The sequence below is a fragment of the Nyctereutes procyonoides genome, unplaced genomic scaffold, assembly GCF_905146905.1.
Source record: "Nyctereutes procyonoides isolate TBG_1078 unplaced genomic scaffold, NYPRO_anot_genome, whole genome shotgun sequence".
Classification (NCBI taxonomy): Eukaryota; Metazoa; Chordata; class Mammalia; order Carnivora; family Canidae; genus Nyctereutes; species Nyctereutes procyonoides.
The window spans coordinates 16,226,633-16,246,548 of record NW_026575136.1 but is presented as its reverse complement, the minus strand read 5'-3'; the positions used below and the strand labels follow the sequence as shown (position 1 = coordinate 16,246,548).

The following is a 19,916-nucleotide window of genomic DNA, read 5'->3' as shown; positions in this document are numbered from 1 at the left end:
CTTCTCAGAGGCGGGCACAGCGCTGGCGTCACGGGGCGGCACGTTTCGTTTGTTTTCTGAGACTTTGCACCTTACGGGAGCCTCGGCACACGGGGGGGAGGGGGGGAGACGCGGCCCAAGGGAGCCTCCCGCCAGCGCCACCCGCTCGCCCGCCGGCGACTCCTGGCCCGCCCTGGCTCAGCCCAGCAAACCCCTTCCCCTTCCGAGGTTGCCGTAAAGCAAACTCCAGGCACAGCATCCTTTCACCCATAAGCCGTTCTACGAGCGTTTAACGACCCTTTACCCGGGGAGGGCTCATCACCGTATGATGACGGTGGGCAGTCGAGTATATAAATACAGTAGATACATATTTTTGTTTATTTGTATTTTTTTTAAAATTTTTTTTATTATTTATGATAGTCATACAGAGAGAGAGAGGCAGAGACACAGGCAGAGGGAGAAGCAGGCTCCATGCACCGGGAGCCCGACGTGGGATTCGATCCCGGGTCTCCAGGATCGCGCCCTGGGCCAAAGGCAGGCGCCAAACCGCTGCGCCACCCAGGGATCCCTGTTTATTTGTATTTAAGGAGGCTCCGTGCCCACCGTAGAGCCCAGTGTGGGGCTTGAACTTAGGCCCTGAGATTAATAGTCATTGCATGACCTACTGAGCCACCCGGGTATCCCAAGATAGGTTTTTGTGTTTTCTTCTTAAGATTTTATTTATTTGACAGAGAGAGAGAGAGAGCGCACAAGCAGGGGGAGCAGCAGAGGGAGAGGGGAAGCAGCCTCCCCGCTGAGCAGGGAGCCAGACATGGGGCCCCCAGGACCCAGGATCCCGACCTGAGCCCAAGGTAGCCCCTTAACCAGCTGAGCCACCCAGAAGCCACAGGTTTTTGTTTTAAAGATTTTATTTATTTATTTGAGAGGGAGACAGAGCAGGAATGGGGGGAGGAACAGAGGGAGAAGGTACAGGATAAGACACCCTGTTGAGCAAGGAGTCAGCCTGGGGCTCCATCTGGGACCCTGAGATCATGACCTGAGCTGAAGTCAGATTCTTAACTGACTGAGCCACCCAGGTGCCCCAAAATAAATATTTTTTAGAATACTTAGAATTCTGTGTTTAGAATACAACCATAATAACATCATAAAAAAGACAATAATTCCACATTATCCAATGTTCATTCATTGTTTAAATTTTCCTGATCATCTCATAACTTTGAGGCTCAATTGTTCAAGTCAGAAAATTTAAAAATACAATAAAATCATTAAAAACCTCTTTTAAAAAGCTTTTTTTTTAAAAGAATTCGTTTTTTTTTAATTTATTTATGATATTCACACAGCGAGGGAGAGAGAGAGAGAGAGAGAGAGAGAGAGAGAGAGAAAGAGAGGCAGAGAGAGAAGCAGGTTCCATGCACCGGGAGCCCGACGTGGGATTCAATCCCGGGTCTCCAGGATCGCGCCCTGGGCCAAAGGCAGGCGCCAAACCGCTGCGCCACCCAGTGATCCCTCTTTTAAAAAGCTTAACTACAGTGTTACCGTCTCACCTGATGATTTGTCAAGACATCCAATTACTTACGAATATCACCTAATAACTGTTCAATGTTCAGATTTGCCTAATTATTCCCAAAGAGTCTCATGTGTAGGTGGTTTGTTTCAATCAGTATTCAGGAAAGGTTTACATTGCATTTGGTATAAGTTTCTAAAGTTTCTTTTAAGCTTTTTTAAAAAGTTTTTGTTTATTTATTTATTTACTTATGTTAGAGAAAGAGAGAGTGAGGCGGGGGGAGGAGAAACGAGTCTCAAGAAGACTACGCACTGAGTGCGGAGCCCAACGGTGGCTCCATCTCAGGACCCTGAGATCATGACCTGATCTGAAACCAGCAGTCAGATGCTCAACCAACTGAATCTCCCAGGTGCCCCTCTTTTAAACTTTAATGGTTTCTTTTCCCTCTCGTTTTCTCTTGTCACTTATTGGTGGAAGAAATTGGGTCACTTGGCCTCCAGAATTTCCCAAATTCTGGACTGGACTGATTGCATCTCCATGGTATCATTTAACATGTTTTTCTATCCCTTGCGTTTCTTATCACATGGGAATTAGATGTAGAAGCTTGTTCTAAGTCTTTTTAGTGGACAAAGCAAATAAACATATATATTTTAACTGAAATTGTGAACTCATACTGATTTTTTCAATTCTAAAGTAAGATTATACAGTTTTTACTTAATTTCTTTAATTTTATGCTGATGTCACTTATACACTAAATCTTGGTTCCTAATGATAATAACATAGTTTGATTTAGCTCCAGTAAAGTGACTCCAGCAAACCATTGGATATATCACACTGGGTATGTACAGTCAAAAAACTATTTTTAGGTTACTTAAGAATTTTTTTTTCCATGTTGCTTTGCCACCAACCTGATAAACAGTTAGATTCTTCTATTTATTTTCCATTTTTAGGTATTGCTTTTTAAAGTGCGTTTTAAATTATGCAAATTGTTTACATGGGTTCCAAAGTCAAAATTATATTCAGAAAAGAATTACTTCCTTCCCTGCATAAGTGGCACTTTATTAAAATTAGTTTTAGAGAGACTTGCAGTATGACAGCATGAAGTGTTCTATGGGCCCAAACCCCAGAGAAACTGGTTAAAATAATAAAAACAATCATTTAAAGTCTCTGGGAATGGTCTGGTCCTAAGGAAATTTAGTAAATGGAGAAACACTTATTCAAAAACTACCAAAATTCAGGAGGAACAGTGAGAGTTTATAGAGTTTGAACCCAGACCTGCTTCCTCCCTTTACCTCTCAGATCTGCGAGATTGAACTGTAGACTGGTACAGCCGATAACACAGGTCTCCCTCTCTTCCTAGCTCAGAGTCAGAGAGCTGTCTTCTAGGAAGGGCTAACACATCAGTAGTCCTCATGCTGCCCCCAGCTACGAGTTGGTGAGGCTGAATTCGAGCCAACCGTTGCTAAGAGGCAAGATGGAGGCTTTAGTTTAGGTTTGGCCTAGCGAGAATACTAGGTCCCTGGTTGCTCTCACCCTGGCTCATAAAGTGGTGGTTCCATGTAGGGAAGACCAGCCAGGAAGACCTGAGGTCTCTGCCCCACTCAAGTGCCCAGCTCCTAAATTTGTGGTGTCACTAAATGAGTAGCATGCCACAGTCTCCAGCTCCACGGCCGTGGCTCAGAGATTTCGCCCAGAGGGAGAAGCAAATCTAAACTGGACCTTTTAATCTCTTCCAACATGTTGGGTTCACTTGCAATAGACTGTGGAGACCTCAAGCTTAAAGACGCTCCAAAATGAATGGAGATAGATGATGGTGAAAGGGAATTGGGAGGAGATTGGTAGGATCGTTGGACATCTATAGGCTAAACTGTCAGCATATTGTTTTCCTAAGAAGGGGCGATGGGCACAAGGCAAATGGAAGGAGCTTACCAGAGGTGAAGAAAAATTCAAACAAGGACCTGAGAAACCTTCCCTACACAGGAACTCAAATTTGATTGCTTTATTCTGTGGAGCAATTTATGCCCTGGACATTGTTGAAAATAATAGAGCAATCAGCTGGTAATCAGAGGAGCTTAGTAGAGCAGTATAATTAGGGAAAGAGACAAAAAGAGCTGTGCCGGGACTGTATTTCCTAAGGGGAAATATCGGAGGGTGACCTCGGTAAGTAGATGGGGTTGGGGGGATAGAGTCCGATAATCCAGCAGTCACTAAACAAATGAAAGAGCAAATGACAATAACAAGTTTCAGAGGTGGTGGGTGGGCAGTACCTTGAGTTGCTATGATATATAATCTAAAATGTACAGTTTCCAACAAGAAAAGTTAAGAAATATAAAGAAATAGGAAACTGTGATCTCTAAAATAGAAAAAAAAAGAGGAGGCAACAGAAACTGCTTGTGAGAGTAAACTAAGATGTTGGGGTTGTGAGACAAAGCTTTTTGAGTAGCCATTTATATATGGTCAAAGAACCAAAAGAAATCATGATTAAAGAAGCAAAGGAAGATATGATGACAATGTCACATTAAATTTAAAATATGAATAGAGATAGGATAATAAAAAAAGAACCCAAGTGGAAATTCTGGAGTCGAAAGTACAACTGAAATGAAAAATTCAGTAGAGGGGTTCAACAGTAAATTTGAATTTACAGAAAAGAAAGAATTAGCAACTTGGAAGTTATATGACAAAAATTATGCAATCCAAAGATGTGAGACAAAAAAATTAAGAAAAATGAGTAGAATCTCAGAGAAATGTGTGCCACCATTAAGCACAGCAACATGCATATAATAGGAGTAACAGAAGAACCACGGTCTTTAAAAGAAGCCGAAAAAACATTCAAAGAGAATAGCTAAAAGCTTCCCGGACTTAATGAAAAAGCAATAACCTTCACACCCGGGAGGCTCAACAAACTCCAAGCAGGATGATCACAGGAAACCCACGGACACATTGTAGTAAAAATGCTGAAAGCAAAGACAAGGAGAAAAACTTGAACCGAAGAGGAAAATAATTATAAGGGAATCTGAGCAGGATTAACGGCTGACTTCTCAGCGGAAGTAATGAGGGCAACGGGGTGATTTCACACCTGCAGATCCATCACTGGAGTAGCCCACGTTAGTAAAAGGAAGGACAAGACCCACAGGATCCTGTGAAGCAGCACGTCTCCGTGGTTACAGGCCGTCTGTCCACGTGCGTGCTTCCTCCTTCCTCTTCAGCTGTCTGATGCTGATCACACCATAGTTTATTCACTCAGTCCTTTGGCTTGTTTACGTCTTTTGCTCTGATGGTGTTGTAACAAATAGCCTCTGCAGAAGTCATTTTTAAAAAAAATTTTTGTGAGTATATCTTTGGCACAGATTCCTACAATAGGATTGATGACTCAACCAATAAATATGTATAATTTTGCTAGAGAAAGCTAAAAAGACTGCTCTGGGGGTTGGGTCATTCTGCTTTTCATTAGCAACTTATAATATCTTTTTTCCTCAGAACTCACCACCACAATGTTTGCAAACTTTGGGATTTTTGCCAATCTAACATCTTAGTGGAATTTATTATTTTTAAAGATTTTATTTATTTGAGAATGAGTGGGGGGCAGGGGGCAGAGGGAAAGGGACAAGCAGACTCGTCGCTGAGCTGGGAACCTTACTCAGGGTTTGATCCCAGCACCCTGGGATCATGGCCTGAGCCAAAGGCAGATGCTTAACGTACTGAGATATCCAGGGGCCCCATCTTAGTGGAGTTTAAACTTGCAGTTATCTTTCATAAATGAGCTATGTGAGTATCTGCTCATAAGTTTAAAGGTCATAAAAAAAGTTTAAAGGTCATTTGCCTTTTTTTTTCTGTAAACTTTTTGTGCATACGCTTTGCCCAGTTTTTTATGGTAATGGTCTTTTTCTTATGAATCTTTAGATGCTTTCCATATATCAGGGATAATAATTCTTTATGATGTAAGATGCAAATATGTTTTAAGTTTGTCATTTGTCTCTTTACGTTGCTTAACAATATTAACTTTTGAGTCAAAAGGTAGTTTGAGTCTTAATTTTGCCCCTTTGTATTTGGGTGACCTTGGTCGAGTTATTTAACTTTCTTCTGTTTTCCCCTGGTGAAATGAGGATAATCATTGCTCTTCTTGCCACAAACTTTTGTTATAAAGACAAAATGGTGTTTGTTGAAATGCCTTGTAAAGTGTTATTCAAATGTGAGTCATTCCATAGTGACACCTAGCACATCTAATAATCTAACTTATGCCGGCAGGAGAAAGCTGGCTTCTCTTTTCTCTCCCATTCTCTGCTTGGAGGCAACCTAGATGTAATAGAACAGCGGTCTTCTCAAATCAGTAAACGAACCCACCTGTCGTTACATCTGCAATTATAAATAACCTGGAATTAAGGGGAAAGGACAATCGTTATAATCACAAATTAGTAAAAGCAGTGGGTAAGTTTCAGAGCCAACAGAGTGATAACATGGCAGATTCCATTACTTTATTTTTCTCATTCAAACTATATTCAATTTCCGAAAAAAAAAAACTATATTCAAAAACTTTTGTTGATCATTCGATTATTTGAAATAAATCGCTGCTTAAATCTATATAGTGCTAGAGCACTGAACTGGGTGAAAAAGAGATTTTGTGACTGTAGGAAATAAACAAAAAACATGACCCAGCCCTTAGTTTGCTCAGAGTATTGACTGGACAGGCTGCTATTTACATACTTAGAGCAGCTGATATCTTAATTCGATGTCAATCGGAATTCTTGATCATAAGCATAGAAGTCAGTTTTAGCTAATTCACGTTGCAGATTGAAAGGAGATCAGGGAGCCTGCAGAACTGATAGAAAATGTGAACTGGTGGTGGCCGGGTGGCCCAGGTCTCGCGTGCATCTCCTTAGGGTGCAGCCGTTGGCGAACCTCCGCTGGGTGCGTGGCTCGGGTCGAGGCGGCCACCAGCAGGGAGATGCAGGGTCCTGCCCCCAGCTGTGGCTTCCGGAGGATGGAGGTCCAGTCTGCGCCCTGTACGTGGTGGGCAGGTGGTAAGGTCAGTGGAGGAGACAGGAGAGCGCGGGGAGCTGAGGTTGTAGGCTTTAAAGGGGCCCCCATCCAGGTGACCTGGGGGCAGAGCCGCAGGCCCGAAGGCCGATGCTGGGAATGGCCCTGGGGGGCTCCACTCGGGCCCAAGACAGGGGGTAGGAGGCCGAGGAGGGGGGGCGGGGGGGTCACGGAGGGGGGGGCCGCCGGGGCACCCGAAGACTGGTTCAGCCATTCCAGCTTTTACCAGGGCAGGAAGTGGCCGCATCTTAGGTCTGAAAGGGCCGCCCTGGCCGCTCTGCTGGGACCAGGCTGGAGGTGGCGAGGCCACGGCGGGGACAGCAGGTGGTGAGCCCGACTGTGGCCGGGTCTAGGGAGCCGGGGATCCAGGAGACCTAGCCCTCGGGACCTGCTGGGGGAGGCCGAGTTTGGGCAGCTCCGTGGCCTTGACTTGGAGGCCTTGACTGGAGGCCCGGCCCATGGGGGAGGCCCTGGGGGAGAAGGCTGGGGGAGCCCTGAGCCCCAGGGCTGCGGGTGCTCTGACAGGTGCCTTCCATCCCCGAGGATGCAGGGCCGAGCTGGGGACCCAGCAGCGTGAGCGCTTGCCAAGCTGCTGCCTCTCCCTTCCTGTTTGGTTTTTTGTTTTTTTTTATAATGTTATCTTTTTTTAAATTTTTATTTATTTATGATAGTCACACACAGAGAGAGAGAGAGGCAGACACAGGCAGAGGGAGGAGCAGGCTCCAAGCACCGGGAGCCCGACGTGGGATTCGATCCCGGGTCTTCAGGATCACGCCCTGGGCCAAAGGCAGGCGCCAAACCAGCGATCCCGTTTTTTGTTTTTTTGTTTTTTTGTAAATTTTCTTATCGGAGTTGGATTTGCCGACATAGAGCATGCCCCCCACCCCCCGCCCATCCCGCCCAGTGTCCCGGTGCCCCGCCCACCTCCCGTCCCCCGCCCCTGTTGGTTGAAGGATGGAGAGGACGGTCTCCAGGGTCAACGGGACGCTCCTCACCATCAGGAAGGACGGTGCCCCCACTGCCTGGACGCGGGTGGAACTGGAGGGGATCAGGCGGAGCGAGTGTGCCTCTCCCTCTCTCAAGATGCCCCTCCTGTGACCCCTTTTCCGTGAAGCAGGTAAGGCCGCGAGTGAAAGCAGGGGTGCGGGGTGCCCGGATGTGACCCGGAGCAGGCGTCAAACCCCAGGTGCCCACAAGGGCAGGAGCACCAAGGCTGCCTCCGAGCGGCCGCGCTCGGGGTGGGTGGAGGGTGGAGGGAGCGCTCTGAGCAGCCCCCGATGTGAGCTGCGCGAGCCCCAGAGCCCCGACTCTGCTGGCCGGGGGAGCTCCGGGACTTCGAGGTCCTGCAGGCCCTGCACCGCGGGTTCTGCAAAGCGGGAAATACTAGAACCTACCACTCAGAAGGCTGCTGTGAGGGATTCCTGGGGGGCTCAGCGGTTTGGCGCCTGCCTTTGGCCCGGGGCGCGAACCTGGAGTCCCGGGATGGAGTCCCGCGTCGGCCTCTCTGCATGGAGCCTGCTTCTCCCTCCTCCTGTGTCTCTGCCTCTCTCTCTATGTCTATCATAAATAAATAAATAAATAAATCTTAAAAAAAAAAAAAAAATGCTGCTGTGAATGTGAGACCAGTAAGTAGCCAGCAGATCCTCGGAGAGGCACCTGGCTGGCAGCAGGCATCCAGGAGGATTAGCTTTTAGACCACTCTCCTCCCTCTACTACAAAACCCACAAGCAGGCTTTGCTGAGGCTCCTTGGAATGGGTCTGGCAGGGGAGAAGCGGTGAGGAATTGGTCCTTCTTACTTCTGTGATTAAACTAAATGAGAACAGAAATCAAGTAGGAAGCTGAGCAAAAGGAAAGGAAGAGATGATGAGCATGAGTAATGCCCCACTCGTGAGTCCCCATCTAACCACAGAGCACTCCCACCGGACAGGTGTTGGGGGGCGGGAGGGGGCGTCAAGGATCAAGATAATACCCAGTTTTAGAAGTGCCCTCCCTATAGCAGCCTCTAAAAAACAAGGTCATAACAAATTATTTATGCATGAAAAATACCCACATCTCGTGACAATTTATATATCACAAAAGAGAAAAAGCCAATCACATCATTATGGAGCGTGTAGGTGGATTCCAGAGCCATCTGTGATAAGCTGATCTGGTACCAGAAATTACACAAGACATTCCCCTTAGGTGGGTGTTCCCATAAACAATAACCACAAGTCTGTTTATGCCCTTTTATCTTAAATGCACAAGTGAGAAAGGCTAAGCAGTGACTTTTGCAATGTGTGTTTCCTCAAAGTTAATGCTTAGGACGTTGTCAAAGGGAACACAATATGAATTGCAAAAATATGGTCTCAATTTCAGTTGATTTTAAAGGTCAATAGGCAAAGTATAATAAAAAATTAAGCAGAAATGCCATTTTGTCAAATAGCCAAAATAGGTCTCAGAAATTCTTTATTCTGCACATATATTTTATATTTCTACTTTTTAGCTATTCTCACTTTTTTTTTTAATAAGTTCCACATCCAACTTGGGACTTGAACTCACAACCCAACATCAAGAGTTGCATCAGCAAGCCAGCCAGGCACCCCAACTATTCTTACTTTAATGGAAGAAGTTATGTATGCATATAATACAGTAGCTATCATTGTATCAAAATATCACTGTATCAAGATAAGGAAATCCATCTAACAATTCACAACGACAATGGCAGAGTCACAAAGTATATAAGCATTATCGAAACTGGTTTGCACAGAAGTGATAGCAGTTGGTGGTTCTGGAAGGATTACCCAGTCTAAAGATGTTAGTGACTGGCTATTGAGAATCTTTGGTGTAATTTATCAAATTCAAAGCCAAATCTTTTATGTTTGCATCCATAACTAAAATGCTGAAGACTAACGAATAAAATAGTTTATATTGTATTTGAGCTTAAATGGCAAGTAGAAATCAAATAAACTGCTAAAACACATTAAAAAGCACCTCAGAAAAAAAAAAAAAGCACCTCAGCTTAACCTTATGAGTAGGTGAAGACTTCATCTGACATGATAATTCTTTATTTAAGATCCAGATAAAATCACCCGTCACAGAGGCGCTTCTTCCTTGAGAGGGGTTGAGGTTAAGGGCCCTGGCTCTGCTACTTACCCGCGGAGATCCTGGGCAAGGCGTTTAACCTCTCTGTGCATGTGTCCTTCTCCGTAAAAGAGGTGCAGCGACAGGAGGGCATCTGAGAATTAAGTATGCTCATGCATATTAGATGCTTACAACAAGGCCTGGTGCTGTCCATAATATGTCCTTTAGCATTATTTGTCAACTGTACATACCTAGTATGATAGTGATGATTCAGGACTCTGTAGGAATCAGTGATTTACTAGAATATACACTTAAAATTAGGAAAGGGAATATAATTTTTCTAGGACATAAAAGGACATACTGAAAACTGGGGAAGAAATACCCACAAATTTTCCCTTTGTCATAAAATTTTAAAAAGTGTTCTGAATGTAGGGATAACTTCCCAAAGAGAGAAGTGGCAAATAAGTTTTTATCTGGAAAAAGCAAGATTAAATAGCCATACAAAAAAGTGTTTATTGGTAAAAACCTGTTACATAAATATACAAATCATCTAAAAGTCATCTGACTTAATTTGTATATTTTATGTGAACAAAGTATGAACGTATTTCCATATCACATATCATATCATGTTACTTTTCTCTTTGAGAGACACAATTTTCCTTATCTAAGAAAGGAAAATAATTATTTAAAATCTAATCACTAATTCACCTGAGAAACTCCTGGCAATAATCATGCAATAAGTAAGAATCATGTCCTAATTAGGCCCAGTTTAATTTATTAAAATTTGAAACAAAGCCTTGAGCTTTCTGTCTGCTAACATTAAAACATCCTCATTTCAGATGAGGGGCAAACTGTCTACACATTATCTTGAATATTTTAAATTTTAAATGTTATTTATAGCTTTGCTGTAGAGGATTTATTTCATTTTAACATTTAGATGCATATACAAGTGCAAATCACACATCAATTGAGAATCAAACTAGATAACGAATCTGTTTTCTATAAAGTCAGCAATGTGCCTGCACCTGAAAACGTGCGGTCTTATTTTGAATGGAAATATGATATTGGTGCTATTATATTGTTTATGAGAGTCCCTTTAAGTGGAATCCCAGTAGAGAGCTTTAAGATTTACATGGATGTTCTTAAGTGTTATTTATGCTCAGCAGAGCGGATTCGGTTTTGGTGAATCCAACAGAACCCTGGGACTGTTCAAGAGTATGAAGCCTCTTTTAGGAATACTGAGTGGGCTTGGGGGAAAAAGCTACAGAACACTTGGATGAAGGCCAGGCTTTCCCACTCGCCTACCACCCCTTTGGGCTTTCTCAGTTATCTGAAAGCAGTAAATAACGTTCCACACCCTTAATAATTATGCTTTGATCTTAATTCATTAGCAACTCCTTTGCAAAGCAGAATGTAGGATCTTATTTCTCCAGAAGCTGGTAATTTAGAGAAAGAAAAAAAAAAAAAAGGATAGGGTGAGTCATATTAAAAGACAACCAATAGAGAAGAAACAATTAGCCACTTGATGGCTAATCTTTTCAAAAATGAAAACTGGTTGCTAGGTTTTACTTAATAAGTGCACAGAGAACTGAACAGTATTCTAGTTATGTATTTTCAGAGAAATCTGTTTAAAAGTTCCGTGTTTTTGTCCTTATCGACACTCCATAAAAACTATACATAACAAAAATAGGCGGAGCCAATTCCATGCGAGAACACAATCTCAGGTATCGCTTCATATGGGGTATGCGCCGGATGAGCACGGAGCAGCCTGCTCGCCACACTCGTGCTCTGGAGCGTGCACCCGGGCCTTCTCTGGAGCGGCGGCCTGGGCGCCCCGGGTCAGAACAATCGAGCCCACCCCAGACCCACTGCCTCGCCAGGAGGAGCCTGTGAGCTCCGCAGAGGACTCGCGTGTCCCCTGGAGGCAGCGACCGCGAGGCGCGGCAGGTGTGCCTAAGATCCCCCGGGGCCTTGCGGGACCACTCCTGCCACGGCTCCGCCCCGGAGGTCCAGGCGGCCTGGCAGGAGGAGGAGGTATATGTAGTTTAAAGAGGCTTCAGGGTGACTCTGAAGCATCTTCCTGGTTAAGAAACCATCCTTTAAAATGATTCTAACAGGGCAGGGGATCCCTGGGTGGCTCAGCAGTTTAGTGCCGCCTTCAGCCCAGGGCGTGATCCTGGAGGCCCAGGATCGAGTCCCACGTCGGGCTCCCTGCATGGAGCCTGCTTCTCCCTCTGCCTGGGTCTCTGCCTCTCTGTCTCTCGTGAATAAATAAAATCTTAAAAAAAAAATGATTTTAACCAAAATCTTTAACACGTTTGCCATCACAGTCAGTAAACCTTCCCCCTACTACTTACCCAGGCTCTTTCACCCCATGGCTACTGGTGCCAGATCAGAACACGAGTGCTCACTTTGCTCTCCTAGGTCATTTCTAAGACTAACCTTACATAAAGTCTTCTCTACTCAAAAGATTGAAAATGGCTCTCCATGCTGTTTTTAAAAATAATTACCTTATTGCTTGGTAAGTTTCCAGAGCTCTGAATGCTTGTTCCTTCCCGTCTGACGGCATAGTGCCACCAGGCCCCTGGTGCTAGCTGGTGCTGGCAGCTCCTGCCTGTATCTTACGTTTTTTTCTTCACCTTACATCCAGTAATTGTTACTTAGTTGGTAAAACACTGGTTAGTAAATAACACATGAGAATAGGTGGCTTTTAGTGAATACAAATTGATCTGGAGAAATAAGATATATTTACACATATGTGATAGACAATAAACATATATTGGAATATATATAATGTATATTTATTAAAGGCCACCTATTCTCATGTGCTATTTACCAACCATTATATTACTGGTTTTATATCTATCATTTCTGTCGTACTTAAATATGTAGGCTATATGCCAGTTGGCCTATTTTCCTCAAAATAGAATTTCCATAAAGACTGTACTAGACATATTTACTAAGCAATCCTCTTAGTAAAATTACTTGAATTCAGCATATGGTCCTACCTTCAATAAGCACTAAGCAAAACAGGATTTGTAATTATTATACTTGTAATGTTAAACTAAAATCAAGAGAGTATTTTTGAGAATGATTTTGTTTTGACAAAGGTAACTGAAAACACAAACTTTTCATTTTTAATTAAAAGAAATAGTGACCTGATTATCTCATAAAGATTTATATAACAGACTTCTGACTTGATTCATCTGTTAAATGGATTAATCAACTGCATCTTAAAATATTCCAAATGGCAGTGCCATTTCAAGCATTCGTAAAATGTTGAATTACATTTAAAATTAGTATGAATCAGTCTCTACCTACACATAGAGGGACAAACACAAAAATGATGCCTTTTCCCTACAGAGTATCGCATCTAATGTATCAAGGACTATGGAGAGAAATAACAAGTAATGTGCACCCCTACAGGTAGCTATGAATAACTTTCTGCACTTAATCTTCTAGAATGAGCACTTAAAATATAAGTTTTTGTTCCTTCAAAGCAACTAAGGTAGGCATATATAAAGTAATATCACTAACTCTCCAAATGCTTTGGGTTTTCCTTTAGAACTCTCCCATATGGGCAGCCTGGGTGGCTTGGCGGTTTAGCTCTGCCTTCAAGCCCAGGGCATGATCCTGGAGACCCAGGATCGAGTCTCACGTCGGGCTCCCTGCGTGGAGCCTGCTTCTCCCTCCTCCTGTGTGTCTCTGCATCTCTCTCTCTCTGAATAAATAAATAAAATCTTTAAAAAAAAAAAAAAAGAACTCTCCCATACACAAGCCACATAAGAAAACTGGCCTCACTAGCCAACTGTTACCCATTTTACTGGGATTAAAAATGGTATTTTCTGGTCTGAACACCTACCTTATTCATCCCCACTTAGCTCTAAATTAATTTTGGTGGCTTCAAAAAAGTAAATCCATCTTTGGTGGAAAGAGCTGTCACTAACGGTATTCAAAGAATATATCATACAGACATTTGAAAATTATCTCAATAATAAAGAGCAGCACTACTGGAATAGGGGGTATAGCCTCTCCAGTTAAAAATGCTTCATTTGGATGTGAAGTATGACTAATTTGTTAAAAGTCACATGATGTCAGTTATAATTTATGCGTTATATCCCCTCCTTTGAAACATCTAGAAATAAAGAACATGAAAATAGGTGCTTTTCATAATAAGCAAACCTAAATTTCTAGTTGGGCAATAAAATCGCATTAATTGAAACAAATTTAAGATAATATCTTTATTAAATAAAAAAGTTACACTATGATTTTTATACACTGTTGAAAATAATGACCACTTTATTTATCTAAAGCCAGCAGTACTTCCCATTTTTCTCTCATGGTGTAGTTAAGCCTCAATTTAGGTCCAGAAAATAAGTAATAGGGTAGATTTTTCCACCTTTCTTTAGATTTATCAACTGGAAAGGAATTTCAGAGCATGAAAATAAAATGAGGCAGAAATAAAAGAACTTTTAAATTTGGCTTAAAATTCTATACTCATATCCACAGAAGTAAATTTCTATTTTAGTAGCCCTCAAAGAGCTGGGGAGAGAAGATTATTACTAATAATAGTAAGTAGCAAATACTTTGGCAAGCATGAACAGAAGCACAAGTGAAGACATTTACAAATACATTTGTAACATCTCTTTGATGTGGTCTGAGCTATAAATCAGAATAAAAGCAATACGGCTATTTGCAGATTCTGGTGGGGATTAACAACGTGGCCAATACATCATGAAAAAAAAAAAAAAGTCAAGCAAAGCAGTGGGGGAGTACACAGGAAAAAAACCATCAATTCGAGAACATTATCTCTTTTTGTTTGGAAAAAAAAGGGGGGGGGGGTTCCCTGAAGTCTGGAAAGTATTTTTCAGTGGACGTGCTTCTATTCCGTTATCAGGGGAGGGCTTAACGCAGACTCGGGCCAGTCATACACATCCGGCAGCAGGGAATCGTATTCACTTCGCCATATTCTTTCTCTAATGTATTTGGCCTTGTCCTCAGGTTCCGGGTACCGGAAAGCCATTTTGTTAGCATACAGGTACTCTGTGACCTGAAAAATAGAAAAATAGGTAAGATTACTGTGCAGGCTCTGAGTATTAACCTGAGGGGGAAAGTACTGTTAAAACACAGAAGAATGAATTTAGAAGAATGACATTTTTCTTTTTTCAAAATAAATAACATTACTTTGACTCATTTCAAAACATTTGCAAACTACTAAGGGCTTGAAGGATGAAATAAAAATCATCTGTAATCTCACCATAAATTTGACGTGTTTTCAAGTCATTCCCCCCATTACTGGCATTCCCCCTTAATACTTCAATCCAACAAGCAATTAAAAATGACTTTTTGTCCTAGGGACTCAACCTTACTATATTTTGTGATGAAAATGTGCTTCAATTATTTTCTAGCTTATTCTAAGAAACATATTTGTACCCACAGAAAAAGCTGGGGCAAAGCATGAGGTCGGAGAAGCTCACTGGCTGTGGGATGGGGTAGGGGACAGAAAACAAAGCACTCCTAGTCTCCTGAACCCTCGGTCTTAAAAGGAAAGCCTTAAGCCAATGAAGGAGCAAATTCTCTACCCTGCAGAAGGGAGGGGAGACATGACCCTGGGGCTACACTCCAGTACCAACCCCTAAGCACAGGTATCTCCTTCTTTTTCATATGACCTCTCACCTGGACACACTGGTAATCTCTTAACTGGCTGATACGGTCCAAAATCTGTCCCACATGTAATATCATTCTATAAATTCTAAAGCTGAGCTCTATTTGTCCTACTTCTGGGCTCTAAAATCCTCAGCTGTTTTGCAACAATAAGGTATTCATTCAGACTCCTTAGCCTGACATTTGTCCATCTGTACAATGTGGCCTTAAGATAACTTTCAAATCCTGTCTTATGCCATTTGCCTACCTATACTTTAGATTCCAGGTCAAGTGAACTGGCTGTTATTTAAAGATTTTATTTTAAAGTCATCTTTCTACCCAATGTGGGGCTCGAATTCACAACCCCAAGATCAAGAGTCATATACTCCACTGATTAAGCCAGCCAGGTGCCCCTGGGTTGGCTGTTATTCTTTCTTTTCTTTTCTTTTCTTTTCCTTTTTTTTTTTTTTAAGATTATTTATTTGAGAGAGAGAAAGCACGCAAGCACAAGTGGGGGCAGAAGGAGAGGGCAATCATCTCAAGCAGACTCCCTGCTGAGTCTGCGCCTAGTGCAGGGCTTGATCTCACGACCTAAGCTAAAATTAAGAGCCAGACGTTCAACTGACTGAGGACTCGGGCACCCCTGGCTGTTATTTCTTAAACATATCATCTCTTACTCCTAATCTTTGTTTAGTTTACAAGTATTAAAATAATGCAACAATAACATTTATAGTCAAAGGGGTAAAAATTTTATGATCATCAATCAATATACAGTTGAAAATGTGGTTAAAAAAAAAGAAAATGTGGCTGATAAAATTCTACACTTATTCCTGGTGTTTAAGAAAATCTTAGTAAACTAGGGATTAAGATTACTTCTTAAAAAGATAAAAGAATATTTATTTCAACCAAAAGCTAGTATCATATTTAGTATTAAAATACAAGGATGTCCTGATCAACTAAGTTGCTTAAAACTGTTCTTATGGGAGAAAAAAAGGAATACATAGTAAATGAAGAAACACTCACGAATGATTCAAAACTCAAAATTCCAAAACAGTTCATTAAGAAACTATTAAGAGTTAAGATTGCTCAATTAGTTGAGCTACTTATCAAGTAAATTCATAAAAATTAATACCTTCCCTATATGCGATGACTAGCAAGGAAATAAGTATGAGAAAAAAAATCTTCATTTATTATAAAGAACAAAACATTTTAAATTCTAGGAAAATAAGCATTAAGCAACATACTATATTTAGAGAGGAAAACAACGAAATTATATTGAAAGACTTAAAAAGAAGAAACAGACTGTGCTGAGTGGGAAGAGGTACCGATGGGGAGGGAAGAGCCAGTACCAAAGGCTCAATTTCACTGACTTTGTAAGTTTGATGGTTTCCTACACAGATGCAGGGTTTTCTTTAAATTAAAAAAACTGGTAAAAAAAATTCATCCAAAAGAATGCAGTTTAAACAGGTAAGAAAATACTGAAAACGATATTGATGAGAAAGATATAGTATCTAATAATACACATTATACATTCCACAGTAATAATTATTTTTTTAAGATTTTATTTTTAAGTAATCTCTATACCCAACTCACAATCCTTAGGTTGAGTCACATGCTCCACTGACTGGGCTAGCCAGGTGCCCTACATACCACAATATTTTTAATGGTGCCTAATATTAGGCCAATATGGTTAGGAACAGACTCTCAGTGACAGATTTGAGGACTTTATGTTAGTAAAAGGAGCATTCTCAATCAATTGGTGCTGGGGCAACTGGTTAACTATTCAGAAAACAATGTTTCTCGGCCTCACACATCTTACTCTAAAAAACCTTAGGGATTAAAAGGTTTTATGTTATTAAAAAACAAAGGTAGATATTTATATGATTTTTGGAGTGGGAGAAGGCATTAACATTCATAAAAGGTGAGGAAACAAGCCATTGAGTAAAGAGATTATTCCATAAAAAAAAAAACCTCTTGAAACGTGGCATTCCACAGTGTTAAATTTCCACAAGTCAAAATAAATGGCAAATGGGTAAACACCTGCACCACAGCAAACAGAGAAATCGCTATGATGCTCAATATATAAAGGGCCTTTTAAAGCCAACATTAGAAAGAAAACAACCAATATAAAAACAAGCAAAGGTCATGAACAGGCAGTTCACAGAATATGATTATTTTTTTAATTTGATTTTTAAAAAAGACTTATTTATTGGTGAGAGAGAGAGAGAAAAACACGAGGGGGCGGGAGGCAGAGCGGGGGAGAAGCTGATTCTCCACTGAGCAGGGAGACTGATGCGGGGCTTGATCCCAGGACCCTGAGATCATGACCTGACCCAAAGGCAGACACCCAACTGAATGAGCCACCTGGGTGCCCTATTTTATTTTTTATAATTGTTTAATTAAGCAAAAAACTCAATCTCACTAATAAATGCTTTAGATAAAAATGAAGACCTAATCCTCCACTCACTAAATATGTAAGATTTAAACAATAACGCTCAGTATCGGCATCACTGATACTGCAATATAAATTGATACTTTTTTCCGGAAGAAATATGATGGTAATCTGTATCGGAAGCCTCGGCACGTTAATACGTTTTGTTCTTTTGATTAGACATTTATCTTAAGAAAAAACAATCATAAATGTACACAAAGACTTAAATAAGGATGTTCACTACAATATTATTTCTAACAACAAAAGATGCTTAAAGTCCAAAAATACAGAAATGGTTAAACGAATTATGATGCCTAACAAAGAGAAGATTACGCAGCATTAATGATCATACGGGAGAACTCCTTTTGATTTACCCGGGGAAAGGCTTACAGTGTACTCAGTGGAGAAAGAGCAGGGAGAAACCATCCTAAAGAGGCACCGGTGGCTGCAGGTGCTGCAGACGTATGCATGCGTTGCGGAAGGAAAAGGACTAGAAGGCAACAAATCCCAAATAATAATGTGGGTTATGGGGCACCTGGGTGGCTCAGTTGGTTAAGCGCCCGACTCGTGACTTTGGCTCAGGTCATAACCTTGGGGTCCTGAGATGGAGCCCGCGTCAGACTCCACGCTCCGTGACGCACGGGCTTGAGGATTCTGTCTCCCTTGCCCTCTGCCCCACCTCCCACTCTCTCTCGCTCTCAAATAAATAGATCTTTAAAAAAAATAATGTGGATTATATTCTGGTATTTAGAAAATGAGTGATCTAAAATTTCTTCTTTGTACCCTTGAAATGTTTCAAACTTTTCTCTAGCAAACTTATGCTACTTGCTTAAGAAAACATTAAAATCTTTGTGAACAGGTATAAATTATACTCACTTTAATAGCAATGTTAATAGAAACTTCCTGAATATCAGCAAGTGGTGGGTAAAGTCTCCCTTGAGCTAGCTCTTTATCTGTCAATTGATTTGCCAGTGCCTGAAGAGAAAAACAGCATTTTATTTTTACTTTGTCTAAATAGCACAGAATAAGGACGGAATAAGATGGAAAAGTGGTTTGGGGAGCAGAAAATAATACGAGTAACATAATTCTTATTTTTAGCAGAAATATATATACTTAAAGCGCTGCAGAAATTAAAACTGTTCACTGCTAAATAATAAACAACTAGATTGAAAAGTTTATTGACATATTATACTTAATACATACAAAGTTTGGAATAATTACATCAGCTACTATGAAAATAGACATTAAAATCTGTTATTAAAAAATGTGAGTTCTTCAAAACTCACACTGTAGTCCTGCACTGCAATAGGCCAGTACACTGCAAATAAACCAGTTTGTGTCCATTAAAAAAATGAAGGTGTCACCTTTGGTCTATGCTGTCACGATATGTTACCTTCAGACACATATATAACAGGTATGGTAGGTGTTATACATATGAAAGGATTCATAGCTTACATTCAAAATTTGAAAAATCATGATAAAAAATTAATCTTATGCAAAAGTAGACGGTCAAATCAGAAAAGCAAGAGATGAATAGCTTCCTTTCCATTCATAAGGCAGATCTAATCCATTTTCTCTCTGTGCTTTTAACTAAGATCCACTCATCTTTATAATCCATCCTTTATAAAAGAGTCGAAAAAGATTTAAAACACTTACCTTTGCAGCTTCTAGGAAAACATGGTCACTAATATGCCGGGTGTTACAGAGAATAACAGCTAAAGCCACGCCTAGAAAACATTTTAAATGTTTAGTGAGGTCTTTTTTTCCAAATTGTGAAAGGAACCAAATAAATACCCAGACTTACAGCCAGTTAATAGGAACCACTACCCCGACAGCTCCCCTCACCCAAGCAGCCAAGACACAACAGAAATCGGAGTTAAAATCAAACAATTTACTTTGTTAAAATCAAATAACAACATATCTTTTTTTAAATTTTTTTTTAAATTTATTTATGAGAGAGAGAGAGAGGGAGAGGCAGAGACACGGGCAGAGGGAGAAGCAGGCTCCATGCACCAGGAGCCCGACATGGGATTCGATCCCGGGTCTCCAGGATCGCGCCCTGGGCCAAAGGCAGGCGCTAAACCACTGCACCACCCAGGGATCCCAACAACATATCTTTAACTGCTATGACACTTATCTGCTAGACAGAGATATCAAATGGCTTTTCTCAATTTAGTTTTTATAATTAGCAAAATTACAAGTGCATACACTTCATCAATACTTGTTACAAGAAACATCAACTCCCGGCCCACCCCTAATCCTTC

General features: G+C 41.2%; 1 protein-coding gene across 2 annotated transcripts in view; it reads right to left on the bottom strand.

Moving 5' to 3' along the window:
- Nucleotides 1–13,804: 13,804 nt before the first annotated feature.
- LOC129495559 (NAD-dependent malic enzyme, mitochondrial) overlaps nucleotides 13,805–19,916 on the bottom strand; it is a 48,736-nt gene continuing 42,624 nt past the window's right edge. For both annotated transcript variants that reach the window (XM_055303201.1, XM_055303200.1), the window contains 3 exons: nucleotides 19,309–19,379; nucleotides 18,529–18,627; nucleotides 13,805–14,628 (listed from right to left, as the gene is read on the bottom strand). In XM_055303201.1, coding sequence (XP_055159176.1) covers nucleotides 14,461–14,628; nucleotides 18,529–18,627; nucleotides 19,309–19,379 — 338 coding nt within the window. In that variant the 3' untranslated portion in view covers nucleotides 13,805–14,460. The remainder of the gene's footprint in view (nucleotides 14,629–18,528; nucleotides 18,628–19,308; nucleotides 19,380–19,916) is intronic.